At 41.7% G+C, this 22,500-nt stretch overlaps 1 protein-coding gene across 1 annotated transcript in view; it reads right to left on the minus strand.

The window, feature by feature from the left end:
* The window catches only part of slco3a1a (solute carrier organic anion transporter family member 3A1a), a 74,903-nt gene that overhangs the window by 43,573 nt on the left and 8,830 nt on the right, over positions 1–22,500 (minus strand). The window contains exon 2 of the mRNA XM_083894224.1: positions 11,947–12,397. Coding sequence (XP_083750350.1) covers positions 11,947–12,397 — 451 coding nt within the window. The remainder of the gene's footprint in view (positions 1–11,946; positions 12,398–22,500) is intronic.

Consider the following 22,500-nt stretch of genomic DNA (forward strand, 5'->3'; position numbering starts at 1 on the left):
TCTTCTTCACCAGACTCCTCCAGCTTCATCAGATTCTGGCACCGCTCTACATGTTTCATTATTTATTTTTTGTTTGCATATTGTTATACATGCTTTTAGATTTGGCTCCTTGTTTATTTTAATTTGTACCCTTGAATATGATGGTAAAACATTTTCCTTAGGGAATAAGTTATTTTTTTTACTGATTTTGTTGTTTCTATACTGAACAAGTTAGATTTACACAATAAAAATGATGCAGTTGTCATCAGTAACAAAGTAGCTCTAATTCTGAATTGTTTATCAACCATTTTCTCCAAATTAAATCACTTTTCATGTAATAACACTCTAATGAAGGAACACTAGGGCTAGAAAATAAACCAAAACATATATGAATTTAAATATTTAATTTTAATAATCGTAAAAAGAAAAATCAGACTTATTATTGCTCATCATGAGCATCAACAGTCTTCATAGACACAGTACTGATTTTCAGGAGCTGAGTATCTTCTTCTGAACAACACAGGCAGGTAAAACAAGACGATCGTCGCTCCCAGTCTCTGGATCCACTCCACGAAGTGACAGTAAGCTGTTAGGTGATATTACTGTTGGCGCAACAAGAGCACAACTTTAGTGAATCAAAGTATCGGTTCTTACAGTAGCATAGATGTAAATGAACTTTAAATATGCTATTGTTAGCTCAGCTGGTGTTACATATAAACATGGACAAATGTGGTGGTAAAAATAAATATAAAACAAAATACTCACTTTGTACTCAGACGGCCGTTTATACAGTTTCCTTCATCCACCGTGCCGGCGCCCCGCTGCCACTGTTGCCCGCACGGCCGAGTTGCTCCATGAATCGGCAAGCCACAGTGCATGCAGCCGAGTGTAGCCTGCAGCGGCACATTCAAGTGCCCACAAAAAGTTCCTCAGGCGCCGATTCCGACCGCACCACTGCCAAAAAGCTGGTATTTTCCCTCACAGCCATATCAGTTTGAAAACTACATTCTGTTATTGTCTACTTTTTTTAGTATACAAGAGCCAGAACTGGTTGTAACTGTTAGCAAAGATGGCGGACACCATGTTTACACTCTGGGAATGAAATCTCGTCCAATGGACGAGAAAGTCTCGTCCCCCTATGGGTGAGTTTAAAAAGTGCAGAAATGGCAGTTGTAGTTTCTAAGCCCTTTCCTGTAGGCTCAGACCGGGCTAAAGCCATTACTGATGCTATTGGGGACTTACAGCTGTTGATAGGAGGCCATACTCATGGTTGTGGAGAAAAAAGGCTTTAAAAATAGAGTTACACACTGCTACAGCATTAAAGTAATTGACAAAGGCAATCTTTGAAAAACTTAAAAAATCTATTGATATATTTGATTATTTAACTGTGTGATGACCTAGATTTATTATGGTTAATTGCTGTTCAGATTATTTTAGGAGATTGGAACCTGTTTTTCAGTCCTGTATAGATATTTGAGGCACTTTGACTGCTGAAGTAACTAGTTTTTTTTAAGTGCAATCTGTTTGCATGGTTTTAGCAAAATGTCCCTCTACCGAGGGACATTTTGAGTTATTTACAGATTTCTTAAGTGTGATTTCTGACCCAACAATGTAACACATGTAAATCCGATAATATTTTAAGAAGATATGGCCTTTTGAATGTAGGCACTCCTTTAGGGAGAATTTTAGCCTCAAAGATTTACACCTTCTGGAAGGAGAGACAGAATCATGACATTTGCATAGCACAACCCACTCCTGGTATAAGCTGTCAGTGAAACCACACCTCGCTATATGAGCACAGATACTATTGTTGTAAGCTACACTACTACACAAGACAATACATATACAATACATAAAAAACTAAACATAATAACCTCTTAAGATTTGAAATTAAATAACTAAAAAATATATAGGAAGGGGGTGGCTTATTGTGTTATCATTTGTTATCAAAAGAGCCGCACCCGTAAACCACTTGTGCGGCTGCGGCTCTTAATTTGAAAAGACCCACAGCCGCGGCTGGAGTTCAACAGAGTCTGACGGCTCCGACAGCGTTTTGCATTACATTCATCTGCACAATACCATAGCCCGTGATATCCAAAAATATTGTCTTTACTGTACTTTCAATACTGTCCATGTTTTAATCGCGACACATTCTTTTTGGCCGAGAAAACTTCACATGCTTTTGCAACAACTAGTAACTGTAAGACCCCCAAACCGTAGTAAGGAGACCTCTGAAGACCGCTAGCTCCTTTAGCTCGGATTAGCTTGTTACAGCAACAACACATAAAAACCATGGAACTTCGTCTGCTTGGAGAATGGCACTTTAATCACAGCACTGCAGGGTGATACACAACCTCTCTTATTATTGTGTGGTTCTCACAATAAGAGGAATAACTCTAGTATTTAGTAGTATAGTAGTAAAGTATTCAGGGTGACAGAGATATTCACCTGGGGCTCACGAATCTAAGGACACAGCACACATTACTTCCTGTTTCACCTACGAACCTCTCTGGCGTCACACGCAACACTCAGTAGTACACTAACATCTCATACCTCCTACAGCACACACACATACACAGCTCCTCACACACACACAAGTCACACACAAGTCACACACACCAGGCTTAGCCTGTAACATAGAGATACTAGGATTAATTTGTATCTGACAGGGTGGTTCAGTCTGTAGAATAAGATGTGTAATAATAATACATCTAAAATCATATTTTGACACATTTTGGTTTGGTTTGCGTCTCCTGCGACTTGAAATTGCAGTAAGCTATAATGCGATTTTGATAAAATTTCGATTAGCCCCCTTTAGGCAATTTAGCATTTAGCATTGCCGCATTTCTACCATTAAAGCCAGGGGCTGTTGCGTAATTCTACAATTGTTTTGAAATTTCTTCGAGCAAACATGGAGGACTTTGACAGCGTAGAGATTTGTGAAGGCAGTGATTTCGAGGAGTTTCTCGGTTTCGATGACATTAATGCCGATTACTTTTTTGACTCTGAATGCGCTGAACCAATTGACCGGGATTTATGGTTAAGACATATGTTTGATGACGACGAGGTCAACGATATGAGTTTGAGGGTTTTGAAAGTGAATGGAAGACAAAGAATTACCACCATAAGCGACGGAGTGGTTTTCAAGTTGATTTACCTTCAAATGCCACACTGCTGTAAGTACTATCGCCGTCACATGTGAAGCAGAGTGATACAGTCATTGTATGCTGTTCTTGTTCTTCCCAGTCCATCAGGGCAAAATCAAGGCACTGACACAAGTTGTCGCTTTTCTTACTGTTTTAATTGAACATAATGCTGTTCACTTTACTTTTATTTTTTTTGTGAAGGTGTATAAAAATAACATTTTCCCATGAAAGCCACAAGTGTAAGCTTCACACACAAATACTATTTGAATGTTGTTCCTATCTGCTACAGAGGCTGAGAAATCAATCATTTAGTAGGCATTGACACAATTGCTGAATTCGAACCTCAGGTTTTAGGTCCTTTCTTAAATCACTCATAGGTTTTCCAGGCATTTTTTCCAGGTGTTTCAGGCCTTAATCGGTTATTGTTCAGCCATACGCTCTTATGCCAGTTTTTTTCAGTCAAACATAACATTTGTACAAAGCAAGCCGATCAACTTTTCTATGTTGATAAGAACATTAAAATAAGAAAAAATAGTGGGACAAGAAGAAATCAATGGACATTTAGAATATATAAAAATGTGTGATTAATTGCGAGCTAACTATGACATTAATGCTATTAGATATTTTAATCGTTTGAAAGCACTAAATATAACCTTATCCTATCCTATCCACACCCAACCCATTTGATTCATAAACAAACTATTCTTTCATTAGCACCCTCTCTCTTTGAGCAGTTAACTAAAGAGATCCGCTCATCTAATGCGTCTTCTACACAAACATTGACACCACGGAGTGAAAACAATAAAAAGTGCATTCTTGAGAATCTGTTAATAGGTTTTACTCAGAGCTACTCGGATCCCCTGTATTTCATAGCGACTGTACTCGATCCTCGTCATAAAGATCATTATGTATGTGTCATATATGGATATGTGGATAAAACTTCACATAGAGAAATGATCCATTCTGCATTGGAAACAGAGAGCCCGCTTACAGCAGTGCACAATGCAGGAGAGGGAGAAGAGCAGTCAGCAGGGGCGGCCCGCACCAGATGAGGGGCACCCTTTATAATTGCCATGCCTTGACTTTAGTGAGGCAAGTACACACAGTCCCAGCCATAACAACAAAAGTAGATTTAAAAAAATGTAATAGAAATAATAATAATAATAATAATACAATGTTACAAAATTGGCATAATAATTAATTAAGTTTTTTCTGTTTTTTTTCATTTTGAGTTACTTGCCCTTACTTCACGAGTCACCATAATGGTCCTTCAAAAAGCCTCTGAATGCCCCATTTTTACCTGAAATTACCAAAGTACCACTCGTATCAACACAACCAGAAATGTTGTCTTACCTTTGCTGTTTATCAAAACAAGTTATTTCCACCAGAACAAAACCACTTCTAATGAAGAACTACACTGCTTGCTTTGGGGACAAATCCTGGCCTGATTGATCATTGCAGAGCGACATTAGATCGTTCTGATTAGAGAAGGGTGAATGCGTCATATGCATTTATGTCCTTTTGACTCGCTAATGAAATGGGGCTTGATTCTACCAGGTTTGAGGTTTAAAATAGGGATGCACCGATTGCTCGGCCGCAATCGGCAACCGGCCAGTCAGTCAGAAATATTTTATTTATAATATTTTATTAATATTTTAATAAGCCGGTAAAATGCACCCGCATCGCGCAGCATCAGCAACACACGTGCACGCGGCTACACGCACATGTAAGTAGAGTGTAGGGCTGGGCGGTATACCGGTTCACACAGAATACTGTTTTTTTTTCTATATGATACGAATACACCATACCAGTGTATTTGATTACACAACATCCGTGCTGCCGCGGCGCTGCTGTCTGCTTTGCGAGCGCTCTGCATGTAAACGTCTCACTAATGTTTATATATTTGTTTCAATCACTGAATGAAGCCTGTCGTATTTGGGACAAGAGTCGGGACCTTAAATCACTTGCACAAAACTTTTGATCAGCACTCAACATTTGTTTTTTTGTCATTTAAACCAGCATGCGCAGAGAGCTCGAGGCATTGTTGGCACGGGGCGGGAGAGAGAGAGAGAGCGAGTGCTAGATTGAGGTCTGCACTCTTGGTCATTAGTTCATTTACTTATTTTTGTGGAGGTAATATGTTGTGAAATATGTTTAAACTTAAATAAACTACATCTAGCGATCCTTTTTTTTTCACGTCCTAAGTCAAAAACTAATCGCCTTTTTGTAATGTTGTAACTATCTCCCCACATGAGGCCATTTAACTGTCTTGGTGCTCTTGGATAGAAGAGCCACAAATGCATGTACAAGCGGACCAGCTTGGTCAGCCTTTCATTGAAAATAAAGAGTTGGTGCGCACGGTTGCCGACAAAGTTAGGTTTAAAACAAGATATGACGTCTTTTTTAGCAGGGACTTCAAAAAGAGTATCAGGGAAGAAGAGGTTAATGTCGTTTCTCTTTTGTTAATGTTGCTAATCTTTTGTTAATGTCGTTTTTCTTTTGCTGTTGTGTTTTCTAATTTGTTAATGTTGTTTCTATTTTGTTGTGATTTGCACTTCAGGGCAACCATAGTTTTCTGTACGTTGTACGTTCTGTAAGTTTTTGGCATTAAACCTGTCTGATGAGAACTTGTGAATCCCAGTATGCAGAGTCACACTGGGTGTAGCAGTGAAACTAATGATCTCATTCTGAGCTGCAAATGGAATATTCAATTTATATTCTTGTTTACATGTTACAGAGCAGTCTCTAATAGGATGTTATTATCAGATTAAAATGTATACATATCCACATCATTCAGTATAACATAAGAATACTGTATATGTTCTGTAATATGGTGCCCATGAAAACATAGCCAGTATAGGTTCAGACCAAAATATCTCACAATATTTTCATCCATTATTGTGGGATGATTGCACTGATACTGATGATGCCTGCAGGAGGAATCCTAACTGACCATTGTCAGGGGGTGAATTTATATATGCAAAGGTATTTTTTATATATATATATATATTTTTAATGCTAACTTTCTTAGCTAAGATGGTTTAAAACATCACATTTTGATGGGGTTTTTTTTGTTTGTTTTTTAAAGTTGTAGAACACATTCAGAAAATTTGGTAATTATGTAAGCAGTTTTAAAATATTAATTGAAGAATGGCACAACCATAGCTCTCTTAAACTTGGAGTAGAACCCTAAATATTGTTACCAGTAAAACCTGTGTTTATCCTACTACTTCATGTTGAGAAATATCTACTGTGAAACAGGTATATTACACCCGGTTTACTCAAGAGTATTACATGTGTTAAACTCATTGACAGCTTGTTAATATAGAAGACAAACTTTGAATAACATCATTCCAATCCAAATGTTATCAGTGATCACAAAGTATAAATACCTTGAAATAGCATTTGAAAATTGATAGGCTTGATAAATTAAATGTGCTGGCATTTCCTTCAAGTAAAATTGTGTGACTTATATCAGTAAAATAAGCTACCATGGTAACTTGCAACTTGCACAAGTTGAATCTCCATCAAAGCTGAATCTGATGATGCACTTCTTAACATATCATGCACCAAGCAATTCCCACATGTACAACTGGGATTTTACATCAAGATATGACATTGGTCAATTAAAGTCATATGACCCCAAAATGTGATACGTAAATATTGTGTGTATTATATCATGACCGTGAGAAAAAATAAATCCCAGGTTCTGAAATCAGTTGTATGTCCTGTGTAGTCCTGTGTAGTCAAAATAAGTAGTTGGGGGTCCTATGGGAGAAGACAGAATTAGCAGTGGACATTGAAAGGTCATAGAGCAGTGGGAATGAAGATCCTGTTGACGCAATCTGTCCCATCATATTTGTTTCCTTTGGCCAAAGACAAGGGAAACAAACCAAAACAACACAATCCAGAAAATGTATGTTTATGTCTCACTCGGCATTTAAGACAGTGGTGATAATCCAATGTGGTTGTGGTATTTCCTTTTAGAGAGGAACATGCATCACTGAGCAAGAAATCTTACAAAAAAATGTAGCAATGGCGTATCTTTAACAGAGAGATGAGGAATTCTGTATAAAAGCCAGAGCAGACACTGTCTGAGTGTATTTTACAATTCTTTACAGCAGTAAGCTATTTCTGCTGTTGTATACACAGTAAGAGCAGGCAGCCAGAGCTGCTGGTGGAGTTTTCACAGCCCTGTGTGGTATGCATGTGCATACCGTCCCACTTGGAACCACCTCACAGCTGGCTGGTTGGCATTCCTGCCATAATTACTTGTAATAACGGCTCTGGTCCTATCCCCACCTATGGTCACGAGCTGTGGGTAGTGACTGAAAGAACGAGATTGCAGATAAAAGCAGCCAAAATGGGTTTCCTCCGCAGGGTGTCTGGGCTTTCGCTTAGAGATAGGGTGAGAAGCTCAGTCATCCAGAAGAGACTCAGAGTAGAACCGCTGCTCCTCTGCATTGACAGAAGCCAGATGAGGTGGGCTCGGGCACCTGGTTAGGATGCCTCCTCGACGCCTCCCTGGTGAGGTGTTCTGGGAAAATCCACTGGGAGGAGGCCCCGGGGAAGCCCCAGGACTCGCTGGAGAGACTCTGGCCCTTTCTCAATACCCAAGTATGCCAGTACGTACTTGCATCCTTGGGAAGTACATACTTGAGAAGTACGACTGAAGTACATACTTGCCAAGTACGGGAGTAAAGTGTGATCTCTTCAATTGGAACAGCAGTGTACTTCCTTGTTCTACTGTTTGAATGGCGGGTGGTGCCAAGCACTTAAGCCTCATTACCGCCACCCACAGTGTTGATGAATGAACATATAAAATACTTTTGATAAATGCATATATTGTTGTTATTTTCACATTTTAAATATTTTATACACTATAAAATATTGTCCATTATATGTAAATACATATACAATGACAGTGTGACTTTAATTTAAATCTAAAATTCAAAGTTACAATAAATTAAACATTAATATTATACAAAAGCTCACATGGTCAGGTCAAAACGTTTGCATTAAAAACAAAACAACACATCAGCAACAAATCTATGGATCACACCAAGTATGTAATGACGGCGCGGTCTGAGCCAGCGGATCAGCGGATCAGGACAGGCCGAGGTAACGCTTCTCTGCGCTGCTGTCATACTATAAATACGTCATATCTTATTACACAAACCACATGTTTGGATTCTAAATGACACATTTCTCGCCTAAAATGATTTCAAAACTGCGTTCCGGGACACAGAAAAATATTTATTTCAGGATTATATTTGTATTTTATCCTGCTGTGTTCCGCCGAAATGCAATCTGGGATATATGGCTTTCCCAAGTACGCTCAAGTCACCACCCGATGCATACTTGGTAAAATGGGCGGAGCGAGAACACTTCCGGGTATGAGAACCGTACTCGCTGCTCACGTTCTTGAGAAATGGAACAGAACTTGGACTGAGGCTGATGACGTTTTCACAAGTACGGGAGTACGCAAGTACGCACAAGTATGGATATTGAGAAACGGCCTCTGTCCCTAAGTTGGCCTAGCTGGATTAAGTGGCCGGGGAGAGGGAAGTCTGGGATTCACTGCTCAAGCTGCTACCCCCTCGACCCGACCTAGGATAAGCGGTGAAGATGGACGGATCAATGGAATTTATTCACCTCAGAGGACTAAACAAATCATGTCTGCACTAATGTGAAAGGTGATACTGAGATCTTGACTGAAAAGCGTAACTAAACCTCTAAAAAACAATTAAAACTAGTGTATATTGTTATCTAGTAATATTGTCCACCGATCCAGGTCCAACTCCTGGTAGTTTAGTTTCTAATGAACTACGCAGAGCAAACTGCCTTCGTGTCATTGATTCATAGATTCATAGATTACTCATTTATGTGCAGTCGACTTTTATCATTTATCAGCGTGAGAAATGTCATGTGTGATTGTGTGAACTTATTGAAATGCATGTTTTTCACGCAGAATGCAGCTCTAAGCTGCCACTGGAAATACCACTCCCCCAGGGGTGCTCACTCACCGCTCCTTCCATTCCCCACTCGCTGATAACTCCCTGCCCACTGTTTATAAATTTTCAAAATCAGGCATTTGGCAGTCAGCTTCAAAACACGGATTAAGTTCCTCTTTAAATAAATAAAACATTGGCTTCAACCCTGTCCTTCACTACTAACTTCCACATGAACACTTGCTGTGAAAGAGTCGATGCATGAAAATGAGGGCACAATGTGAGTAGATGATCTTTTATGCCAGCGGTCCCCAACCACCGGGCCATTTATTCATAATAAATGAACTAATGGCCAGACCTCACTCACCCACACTCGTTACTCTCTCTCTCCCGCCCGCCCGCTCGGGACTTTTGATGAACAACAAACAAATGCTGAGTGCTGATCAATAGTTTTGTGCAAGCAATTTAAGATCCCGACTCTTGTTCCAAATATGACAGGCTTTATTCAGCGATTGAAACAAATATATCAACATTAATAAAACGTTTACAGCTGTTTTGTGTATCTTATTTTGAAGGCACGTTTAAGGGTTACCATAGCGACCAGAGAGTGTCACCCTGGATTTCCACTGGACGCGGAACGGCCGCGGAACGGCAGCGGCGCGGTTCTGCTTCGTCCTCTCCCCAGCGGCAATCCCCACCGGGCGCGTTACGGCAGCGGCGCGGAGCCTTGGGAGCCGGCGGTATTCACGGAAGATCGCGCGATAATCTCGATCGTACGCGAGTTCGCGAGATCCAGCGATAGACTGTGTGTATAAAGTAAACAACAACAACACAGCTTCTTTTCATTCTCCGACGTGGAAGAACTGTTGATCTGGTGTCATAAATTATTTTATGTTTCTCCACTTCAACAATCAGTCTCTCGTCGTACATTATGACTCTCCGAGACGCTCTGATTAATTGACTGTTTACCTGACAGCAGCGGTGACGACGTAATGTTGATGTGAAGTTGTGACAGGCGATATTACCTGCGTATTGTGTTTTATTTTGAAAGGGGGCGGAAATGTTTTACTTTGATTCTGTGTCGCTTTTCCTGTCTGGTGCGATCTGCTTCGTTGAAATTTACGAGGTTCAGCAGCGGCAACGGAAAAAATAGAACTGATTCCTATCGATAGCGCTGCGGCGCGGCGAGCCGCTTCTGGGCCGCTGCTGAGACGCTCCGCAGCGCGGCCGGTGGGAATGCTCTCATTGATTAGAATGGAAGCGATTTGCAACGGCGACCGCGCCGCTGCCGTTCCGCGGCCGTTCCGCGTCCAGTGGAAATCCAGGGTTAGGGGACCAGTCCGTGAAAATATTTCCTGACATTAAACCGGTCCGTGGAGCAAAAAAGGTTGGGGACCGCTGTTTTATGCTACATCTCCATGTGCATGTGTATGTTCTAAGGTTTGAGAGGGGTTTTCCTTCGTAATTTTACCTGCTAATGGCCTCTTTAACAATTTTCTAAATGCCCCCTCATAGTGGAGACAACATAACAGATTTGATTGAGGTTTTTAACTTAATATAAAAAAAATATTATTTAATAATGTTTTTGTTGCAGTTTACTTTTTATGACTGTTTAAGGTAACAGAGAAAAATAAGAAAATCTCTCTCGCAGACAATCTGCACCATTCATGCAGCTGCAGGCACATGACATGCTTGCAATAGTAGGAATGAATGATCAGCTGAGTGCGACTCAATACCACATTGTTCCTTGCTGCTCACTGCTTGTTTTTCCTGCAATAATCCTTGCATCTTATCAGAGGAGGACAGAACCAAATGTATCTCCTCTCTATGCCTGGAAAAATTTTAGTCGCACATAGTCCATATACACTGCTAACACGCCAATAGTGGTGGTGCAAAAATAGGACCCGTTTTTTTGCTTCTTTGTTACAAGCTCATGTTTAGGGCAATTAGATACAACTTGTGGCAAAAAAAAAATAAAAAATCAGCTTTGAGCTTGAGATAACAGACGGCACACAACAGAACACTGCTGTTTAAAGGATGCTTGGGTACACAAACTCATCCTCAAACAAAACGAACAAAATGACACGTACAATAGGGCTGAACGATATGGACAAAATTTCATATCTCGATATTTATGCCAAATATCTCGACATCGATACGATACGATATGACTACAGGTTCGGTGAAAACCAAGCATTTTTCAGAAAAATAAAAACATTATACAAAAGACTGTGGAAACTTTCCACATGGAAAGTGCTTGGTTTTTTTTGGTTTAGAATCATGGCACAGAATAAGCTACTGTATTCACTTGTAGCTTATTCTGTGCCATGATTCTAAACCAAAAATAGCTAAATACACATCACCGCAAAAATCATCCCTTAGTGCAGAGAAAGCACTTTGAAAACACCTTAAGCCCTTGAAGAGCCACATCAGCATCATTCAGAATTGACTGCGCAAAGCATTTAACTTTATCTTTCACAACAGAAACCTGTATAACGCAGATTAAATAACTGAAGGATGATCACCTGGTACTCGCATGAAGAGAGAGTGTACAGCAGAGGAGCACAAATACAGTATACTGTATGTGCATAATGTGATCACTCAAACTCGGCAAACATTGTACCTGCTATTGAAACTCTCATGGCTGACTTTCCACTGTACCAGTTTCAGCCTTGGGAAATCAGTGTGGTGCAGCAAAAGTGTTTTACGTTTCATTGTGACGATTATCAGTCCTTGAAACTGTGCTTACTTTCATTCAGCTGGTGATATTCAAACCTTCAAACACAAAGGCCTTTAAATGTCTTTAATTTTTGTCTTTGTTATGTTTGTACAGTATATTTTGCTCATAGAGTGTGAAGAATATGGCTCACCTATATAGAGTGATGAGTCCTTCTTCTTCACATGATCATCAATATAGGACACTCCTAGTGGCTGCACCGGTGTGGCTCCAATCCCCAGCAGGACTTGCGCTCCAATCAGCAGCAGGTACATCATGTTGGTGTTGGCCCTGTTAGCACACACAGCATCCTCAACCTGAGCATTGCTGCTGGTGTTGGCACAATAATCCCGACCCAAGTCAGTCCTCCACATTTCTCCTATCTCATACTGATTTGTTAGAAATTCCGGGAGTGCTGAAAGGAGAGCACCGAGTGCCATGACGATGCCGCCACATCCTATCAGACGGGGGCGATGTGCTTTGGCCCCAAAGTAGCTGACAAATAGGATCAATGCAAGGTTGCCTATCTCAAAGCTGCTGGCAATCACACCGACATCAGCACTTTGCAGGTTGAATCGCCGTTCCAAGGTGGTCAGCACACTCACCTGAAACAACAAAAGAGCACAAAATCAGACCATAACCATGGGAACAATGATGAATAAAGGAAAAAAGCAGAAAATCCTAGGGTGTGGTTATTTCATATCACAAAGAGACTATTCACAATTTATCACAAAACTGACATGATTTTGAAGCTTGTTTTATTCAGTTATATCACATATGTGGCCTCCCACGGCTGAAGAGGGCACAAGTTGGTGACGCATGGACATCACCAGGTTGTCGATCATGGCCTGGGGGATGTTGTCCCATTCCTCCTGCAGACACTTGAATTTGGCGGCTGTTCTGGGGAACTGGAACCCGATTCGATGTTGTTCCGGTCTCTCTGAAACGAGTCCACAGGCGACAGTGGAATGATGGACATTCAGCTGTGTTGCCACAGCTGTAATGCTCAAACCAGCACTCTCCCAATGGCACACTCCCTCATGATTTGTGACATCTGTGGCATATTTAAAAGTGACAAAAGTCCACATTTTGGTGTGCCCTTTTATTGACCAGACCACGAGGAGTGTCTGTGTTGTTGGGACCTAAGCCGTTTGTCTGTGATCTATTGTTCTTTGTCTAAGGCCTGTATGCAGACAAAGATTCTGATTTGAATTTAACAAATCTTGCTTCCTCCATCATTTTTTAACATTCCTTGTTTTATGACTGGAGAGTCTTCAATGGGGGGGCAGGATCCTTTAAGTCTCATTGGCCTTCTCTGTTTTATGGTCTCCTTCACTGGCGACCATATAAAAGTAGAAGAAAGACATTCTTCTCTCTCTTGTTGCTGCTTTAGTTCCTGCTCCAGCCATGGCCTCCGGCATGCGGCCCTTATCCTGTGCCACACAAACAAAGCCCTTTTTGAAGAAGCCCTGCCAGTTTCGCTCGCTGCTCGAGTGAAAAACTTGTTTTGCGTCTGACAACGCATTCCTCCGGAACTGAGATGGAGACTCTGCACTCTTGCCTCCCAGGGCCGATGGACGCAATGGGACCAGGCACAGGAGCGACCGCTGTATTGGAAGGAGTTGTGGCAGACTGACCAAGGCAAGTTGAGCTTTGAGCTTTCTCTTGTACTCTGTGACTGACCTGCTGCCAACCCCAAGAAACCTGAAGATCTGGGGCAAAGATTAAGACCCATCTTGCAGCAGTGTGGCACAGCTTTATGCACACTGAACCACATTCTGACCGGCTGACCAAAGGCATTGGCAGAAGGGCGGTATAGAGGCATGACAAGGTCCTTACAGAAATCACTAAATGGGTGGAACAGCAGCGAGTTAAGGCCAACAACAGGCAAGCCCAACCTCCCAAAGCCATAAACTTTGTGAGGAAAGGAGTCAAGATCCAAGGAGTCAAGACCAGCTCCGTGGCAACGATCCGACCCTTCACCCTGCAAGGAGCCTCGGACTGGGAGTTGAGTGTGGACCTGAAGAGGAAACTCGTCTTCCCACAGGACATGGCAGTGACCTCCCTTTTACCAGATATGGTCTTGCTATCCAGGAACACAAAAACAAAAAAATCCCACACACATTTTACTCGTTTTGCAATGGGCCGACTTGCGCCCCCTTTTGTCCTTTTGTCAGCAGTCCGTGACTGCTCTGGGTCATTCTAGAGCAAGGATCACTCCTGTAAAGATTTACCTTTTCATTGCAATGAAAATAAAACCTTGTCGGCCGGCAGAAGTTCTCTATTTCATTCTTCGGCACCAGTGATCTTCTCGTTTCCGCTTGACACTTGAGCGAGTGTCTGCGCTTATGTGTGTGTGCAGTGCGAAATTAAAGCGTAATTGTCATCAAAGCAGTCATCAAAGCTTTGTTTGACAAAAGAAGGCAAGGAGAGGCAATAATCGTCTGTGGCTGAACGTCTTCACAAGGACAGAGAAAGCACAGAGACTGCTGGTGTGTGGACTGTTAGCATTTTAAGCTAGCGATCTTTATGCTAACGTGTTAGCAGACTTCATCGTCACAAAAACAACAAACAGATGGATTATTCAGCGGCCGAAGGAGAGCAGGACACACACGGTAGTTGTCTGAGATGATGACGTGACGCCAGCACCGCACTATATTATTATGGGTGAGTGTTCATATAAGTATATGTCCTGAGGGCTGTCGTCTCCTCCTTCGGCCATGATTCCAGCTTTGATAAATTTTGAACATCAGGTTGTAGGCTACAGAGTGCGCCTGCGCGGCAACTTCAGCAGACTTGGAGACGCTGGAAAGGCTCACGGTGCCTACCACGGGTGCGGTTATTCACCGAGATAATATATTTTTTTGAAATTAAGATGGTAATTGTTATAGTCAACATTTTTATCGGGGTTTACTGCTACACCGGTAACCGTGACATCCCTACTGAAGACACGCTGTTACCTGTAAAACAGGGGTGCTCTGAAAACACACCCATTAGCACTTTGTACTTTCCACCTGATGAAATTAACCATAGACTGTATGAAATTAACACAGCAAAAAACAACCAATCAGAATTTTGGTCAAGCCAGAATGGATCGACCAACAAATTGACCAGTCAGCAAGGATTTCACTTCCCTAGCAGGTACCAAAAAAACAACAGGAACCAGGTTCTATCACTAATGGAACCGAGCCGAACCGTGCTAGAACTTTATAATGAAAAATTATAGAAAGAAAAAACAAGGAAAACCTTGCCCTTAAATCTGCACTCCTGTGGTAATTTCCTGGTGCAGGGTGACAGGCTGGTCAATCAGGGCACAATGTCACTTGCACAGTGTTGCTGCCAGCAGACAGCCTTAAGTCCAATCATCCAATCAGAGATACCACAGAAGCTCATGTGGGTTGACTCCAGTTCAGCAGATTGACCCTGGCAACTCATGTCCTGTCCATGTAAATGAGCTCTGTTCAGCTCAGGGTTTCCCCCAGTGCATTATAAGCCTGGCAGGCCGCCAGGTTGTGTGCACACAAAAACGTGGCGTATGTCCTTTTCCACGTTCACGTTCAGATGTATGAAACGTCAAATGAACGTGGAAATGTGCGGTGCCCACGCCAACTTCATGGCTGCCGTACGCACGTTTCTACGGCTATTGTTCCTTTGGCGACACTTAGTGATGATGCTGGGAAACTGTTAATAATGTGAAAACAAGTAGTCATCAGAGTGATGTGCACATCAGAGACACACTTAATGAACAATTAACACCTTGCAAATGGTGCAATCCGACATGAGCGAGTATTTAGGGAACACAAGGATTTACTTGGAAACGATAATAACTGGCTCATAACCCAATTGTGTGCCAGTCAACCCTGAGCCGAGCCATGAGACGGAATCATCCGAATTAGGCCTGTCGCGATATTCAATAAATCAATTAATCGCATGATAATTAAAATTAGCTCGATCATTTTTCTGGCCGCGATTAATGCCATTTGCATCCTTTTTTGTTTTCCCCGTCTCTCTCTCTCTCTCTCTCCCTCTCTCCCTCGGGTCCTAAAGTGTGTGAAATTTGATGTAGTATGCATGCCAGGTGGCTAGGTGGCGCTGTGATGCACTGCCATACAACAACACCAGGAGCGCGCACATGCGCTGAAACTTCCTTCTACTTCTCTCTAGTAGCGCCGAGTAGCATTGACTCGGCGTAATTGCTGGAATGACTCCTGGATAGGTATCAGAGAGCAGCTAAGGCGACTTGAATGTGCGACTGATGGATTCTAATCCACGTTTGTTGTTGTTGTTGTTTGTCTGTACTGCACATGGATCTGACGTCAGCGTACATGAGTACAACCAGCGTGAAGACGCTGAAGTTGGCAACTATGGAGTTAGATTTGTGTCTTTATTATTCAATCAAAAAAAAGTTTGCTTCAATCAAAAAAACGTTTTCAATCAAAAAAACATTCACTTCAATCAAAAAAAACCTTTTCAATCAAAGAAAAAAAATTTTGAATGCAAAAATATATTTGAGACTCAAAAAAATGCATTTGAACACTGTTTTTCTTTGATTGAAAATGTCTTCTTTGATCGAAGTGAAGGTTTTTCGATTAGAAGCAAATTTTTGATTGAGGTAATGCTGTTTTGCGTTTGGGCCATATTATGGGTAGGACATTTGTGTCTTTATAACTCAATCAAAGAAGAAGTTGCTTCAAACAAAAAAAAATATTTTCAATTAAAAGAAATCACTTCAATAAAAAAAATCATTTTCAATCAAAGAAAAAAAGTGTTTGATTGCAAAAAATATTTGAGACTCAAAAAATTTGAACACTTTTTCTTTGATTGAAAATGTTTTTTTTTATTGAAGTGAAAAAAGTTTTGAAGTCGTTTTTTCTTTGTTTGAATCATTTTGACACAAACGTTCCGCAGTGGGCGGGTGCTTCCCCATTGGTCAGACATGTTTGAGTGACAAGTGTCTACACCAACTGTTGCCCGCAGCCCTGCCTGTAAGGTAGGGTCCAGTGTGCGGAGAGAGCTCCCTCGCGGGGTCTTCTTCGCCACCGGCTGTCGGCTGGCCCCCGCCAGGCGCATTTCCTCCGCCGGTGGTGAGCCGCGACCGGCTCTAGGTCGGCTTGGAAAGGCTCGGGGCGAAGGTGGCAGGCTCCGGCCGTCTGCTTTACAGCGCCCCCCACCCGGACCGCGCCGCTTCCCTGGGCAGCGGACATGTGTACTCGTCTCGCTGCGCCTTCTCTCGCCCCCGCTGGCCGCCTCCTCCTCACCGGGGGGAGGTTCGTCGTTCCCGTACGGAACGGCATATCAATGTCCCGCTCTCAAAATTAAAGCACCTGCCTCTGTCTGTGAGCGTTTGTTGGTGGGGAGACCACTACCCGTGAACGCGCGCGCGAGAGAGAGAGAGAGAGAGAGAGAGAGAGAGAGAGAGAGAGAGAGAGAGAGAGAGAGAGAGAGAGAGAGAGAGAGAAACAGCTGTACTGTGGGCTGTGTGAGAAGACAGGCTCTGCATTACCTGATGCTGCTAAACAGTCAGGGCTGTGGGCAACAGTTGGCCTGTGGACTGTTTTACTTGACCACTAATTACGTTACTTATTATAAAATAACATAGCACGAGCACATAGCAAGCCTCTGTACTTAAGTAAAATAAACAATTAATTCAGTGTGCAGAGCCATGGGCTAACGTTATCAGCTAGCCGTTCGTGCACTATGACGGCGTGAGATATCTAACACCAAGCTTTATGTTTAATCGAAATATCAAACAGAGTGGGATAATAACACGACACAAATCATTTTAATATTGTTTTGCCACTGCACTGCGACCTGACTTGCTGACGACCATGACTTGCTTGTCAGAAAGACATCGTTGGTGTAGACACTTGTCACTCAAACATGTCTGACCAATGGGGAAGCACCCGCCCACTGTGGAACGTTTGTGTCAAAAAGATTCAATCAAAAAAAGACTTCAAAACTTTTTTCACTTCAAACACAAAAAAAAAACGACTTCAAAACTTTTTTCACTTCAAATCGAAAAAAACACATTTTCAATAAAAAACACAACCACACTTAATTTTTTTTCTTTGATTGAAAATATTTTTTTTGTTTGAAGCAACTTTTTTTGCGATTTAATAATTAAGACACAACTGTCCTACCCGTAATATGGCCCAAACGCAAAACAGCATTACTTCAATCAAAAACTTGCTTCAAACCAAAAAAACCTTCACTTCAATCAAAGAAAGAATTTTCAATCAAAGAAAAACATTTGCATTTTTTTGAGTCTCAAATATATTTTTGCATCCAAACAATTTTTTTCTTTGATTAAAAAGTTTTTTTTTTATTGAAGTGAATGTTTTTTTGATTGAAAACATTTTTTTTGATTGAATAATAAAGACACAAATCTAACTCCATAGGCAACACATTCGCCTCCGGTTCTCTAGAACCGGAGGCAAATGTGGTGCCAACTTCAGCGTAGTGCCAGCGTGAGCAGCTCAGAAAACACTTGCGTTTTCAACCCTTTAGACGGGAACGCGACAGCGGAGCGTTTTTAAGATTTCCACTCTGGAGGGTGGGTTAATTTTTTTGCGTTTTTAAACCCCAAAAACGCCATCGCCGTCTAAACGAAAGGCACATCTGATAAAATATTTTGTCGTTTCCCCCGGGAGCGTTGCTGTGTAAAGCCAGAGTAACGATGAGTGAACCCTCACGTCAGTCACTTGTCAGTCGCATGGTGTGTGGGGAGGCGGGACTCCTGGCGTAGCCTACCACAGCAGAGTGCAGCTAACCCATTTTATTTATTGCTTTTGCTTGTTTGTTATTTTATTGTGTTCTAGTGTTAAATGTTCTTTAAAAATAAAAGTTTATTTCTCTTTGAAAAGGTGTACCTGCATTATTATACCATTATCATTGTATTAGATGAAAATTATCTCAGAACAACAATATTATCGATTATCACAATAATTTCTGAGTCAATTTATCGTCCAGCAAAATTTGTTATCGTGACAGGCCTAATACGAATGTCATCCAGGTACATCAAATACCCATACAATGCTGTTAAACAGGCCACCATTAAAGCTAAATTTTCAGCGAGAGCCTGTTTCCCTCCGGTTTCGGAGCTATTGACTGCACACACATTGCTATAAAAGCGCCGTCACAGATTTTGTTTACGTTAAGGAAACATTTTCATTCCATCAATGTTCAAATCATATGTGATGCGCAAATGCAGCTAACTAACATCATGGCAAGGTGGCCTGGTTCAACGCATGAGTCATTCATTAAGACTAACAGCATGGTTAGGAACAGGCTGGAGGCTGGCACAGTGAGCGATTGGTGGCTTCTGGGTGAGTAAATAGTTTATTCTTTAAATTGTCCCGTATGTAAATCAGCGTAATGCACATTTGGGCATGTGCGCATTCACATATCATGTTTTTTGCTTTTCTTTATTTTCTGCTGGTGAAATTAGAGCTACAGAGCTTTCTAACAAGCCCCCGATTGTCTCCCTGTGTTCAGTATTCATGTCAGTAAAAGTGGGCGTAAAGTTGGAAATGTCAGCCGCGGCACACTTCTGCATTCATTAGTTGTGAGAAACAAATAAAAAAAATAAACATGACAAGTGTTTCATATCCTGCCATCTTTACTTACGAGCGATGTGTATTGTGAGCAGCTAATTGTATAACCTGTTGCGGTCACTTTGCTTCGGCGGTGGGCAGAAACCCTCCTCTTCACCTCCACCTTGAGATCGGACCTTTTCTTTTTAATCTCTGTGTGTGTGTGCGCTGCTCGGATCCCACGGCATTTACAGACTCACACACACACACTCACGTTTTTTTTTGTCATATTTATCCCTGTTGACAGGGTACCAAACAAAATCTTCCTGCGCGTTTTCATTAATTCACTAGAATCTCTAGCTCAGACTGTGTGAAATTCCTTTACTTTCCTTTGTTCAGTGCGTTATTTGATCAAAGAGGTGAATCGCAGGGCCTATTTAAATTGATTTGCATATGTAAAAGGGGGCGTGGACAGGGAGGAGTTTGGCAACTCTGTATGTGCACTCAATTACACGTTGATTTGGGATGTACAAAGGGAACGTGCTTGGATCCATGCGTACACACATTGATACATCTGAATTTATTTGTGCGTACAACAGTTTCTGGGTTTTGGCATATGCCAAGTTTTAGTAGAAAATGCAAGTCTTTGTACATGAGGCCCCAGCTCTCTGTGTGTCAGTTCGTTCACGAGATTCACGTCCACAGCCACAGTTCACCAGCTCTCTGTGTCTCAGTTCACAGCAGCACGGCAGACACAGTTCTTCTTACTAGCCGAAGATTCACGAGTGAGTGACGGCGTCAGTGAACGACTTCACGAGTGATTCACAGAATGTGGCAGTTCCACTCCCGGCCGCCACGATCGCTGCCGAGCTCAACTGAACTAAGAAAGGAAAGAATCAGTTCATGAAGTGATCCCGGTCAGTTCGTTCACTCAAATGATTCGTACTTTCGAACGAATCACACATGACCGACAACACTATACACCACGGATTTTTCTATACCTGGGAACAAGGGCGAATGCTCCCCCATGTAATCAACCTTGTCCAGGTGCCGATTGAAACCCAGTCACACTATCAAGTGCGTCATTATTACGGTTACGATGTTTTTGTCAATAAAGATGTTATATGTAGGGATGCCCCAATAATTCGGCGTTCAAAACACAGCGAGTACGCTGTGGAACAGCACCTATTAAAGGCTGGAAAGTCTATTTGCGCAAAAGCGAAACTTGGCTGCATATGGCGCAGATTATGAAATATATATATATATATATATATACATATATATATACATATATATATGTGTGTGTGTGTATATATATATATATATATATATATACACATATGTATATATATGTGTATATATATACATATATGTATATATATATATATATGTATATATATATATATACACATATGTGTATATATATATATATATATATATACATATGTGTATATATATATATATATGTGTGTGTGTATATATATATATATATATATATATATATATATACACATATGTATATATATATATACATATATATATATATATATATATACATATATATATATATATATATATATATGTATATATATACACATATGTATATATATATATACACATATATATATAGATATATATTAGGGATGCACGATTAATCGGCCAGTGATCGGAATCGGCCGATTTTCACGTGATCGGCCGAAATCGGTGACCCGCCGATCAGTCAGAATATTCCGATTTTAATAAGCCGATCAAAATGCACCCGCATCGCGCAGCATCAGCAACACACGTGCACGCGGCTACACGCACATGTAGTAGAGTGTAGGGCTGGGCGGTATACCGGTTCACACTGAACACCGTTTTTATTCCTTTATGATATGAATTTTTAATATGCGGCCGTACCGGTGTATTTGATTACACAACATCCGCACACCCGCAGTGCTGTGGCGGTGCTGCGCCGCTGTTGTCTGCTTTGCGAGTGAGCGCTCTGCATGTAAACGTTTCATTAATGTTTATATATCTGTTTCAATCACTGAACGAAGCCTGTCATATTTGGGACAAGAGTCAGGATCTTAAATCACTTGCACAAAACTTTTGATCAGCACTCAGCGTTTGTTTGTTTGTCATTCAAACCTGTGCGCGCAGAGATCGCGAGGCATTGTTGGCACTGGGCGGGAGAGAGAGAGAGACACACACAGAGAGAGAGAGAGGTCATTTACTTATTTATGTGTAGGTACTATGTTGTGAAATATGTTTAAACTTAAATAAACTCCACATACAGGTAGTGATTCGTTTTTGTATTTTTAGTTGGATATTGGATGTGAACAACATGGTTCCATAACACTGCACATTTAAGATGTGTGTGAATATTCCACAGCATTATTTAGTTCTATTTTATAGTGGTAATCTGTTCAAAAAGTCACACTTTAAGTTATTATGTTCCATGGTAGCATGTTCAAATGTATCATGACAATTGTTTTTATATGTTTATATATACTTCTATTTTATAGTGATTCGTTTTTGTATTTTTAGTTGGATATTGGATGTGAACTGATTGTATTTCTATGTTAAAATGTTCTCCATCAATCCATCCATCTTTTTCCGCTTATCCGGGGCCGGGTCGCGGGGGCAGCAGTCTGAGAAGGGACGCCCAGACCTCCCTCTCGCAGGACACTTCCAGCTCTTCTGGGGGGACCCCAAGGCGTTCCCAGGCCAGCCGGGTGACGTAGTCACTCCAGCGTGTCCTGGGTCTTCCTCTGGGTCTCCTCCCGGTGGGACATGCCCGGAACACCTCCCGAGGGAGGCGTCCAGGGGGCATCCGATACAGATGCCCGAGCCACCTCAGCTGGCTCCTCTCGATGTGGAGGAGCAGCGGCTCTACTCCGAGCTCCTCCCGGGTGACAGAGCTCCTCACCCTATCTCTAAGGGAGCGCTCTGCCACCCTGCGGAGAAAACTCATTTCAGCCGCTTGTATCCGTGATCTTGTTCTTTCGGTCATAACCCAAAGTTCATGACCATAGGTGAGGGTAGGAACGTAGATTGACCGGTAAATCGAGAGCTTTGCCTTTCGGCTCAGCTCCTTCTTCACCACAACTGACCGATACAACGACCGCATTACTGCGGCCGCTGCACCGATCCGCCTGTCAATCTCACGCTCCATCCTTCCCTCACTCGTGAAC

The sequence above is a fragment of the Microchirus variegatus genome (assembly GCF_963457635.1).
Source record: "Microchirus variegatus genome assembly, chromosome: 8".
Classification (NCBI taxonomy): Eukaryota; Metazoa; Chordata; class Actinopteri; order Pleuronectiformes; family Soleidae; genus Microchirus; species Microchirus variegatus.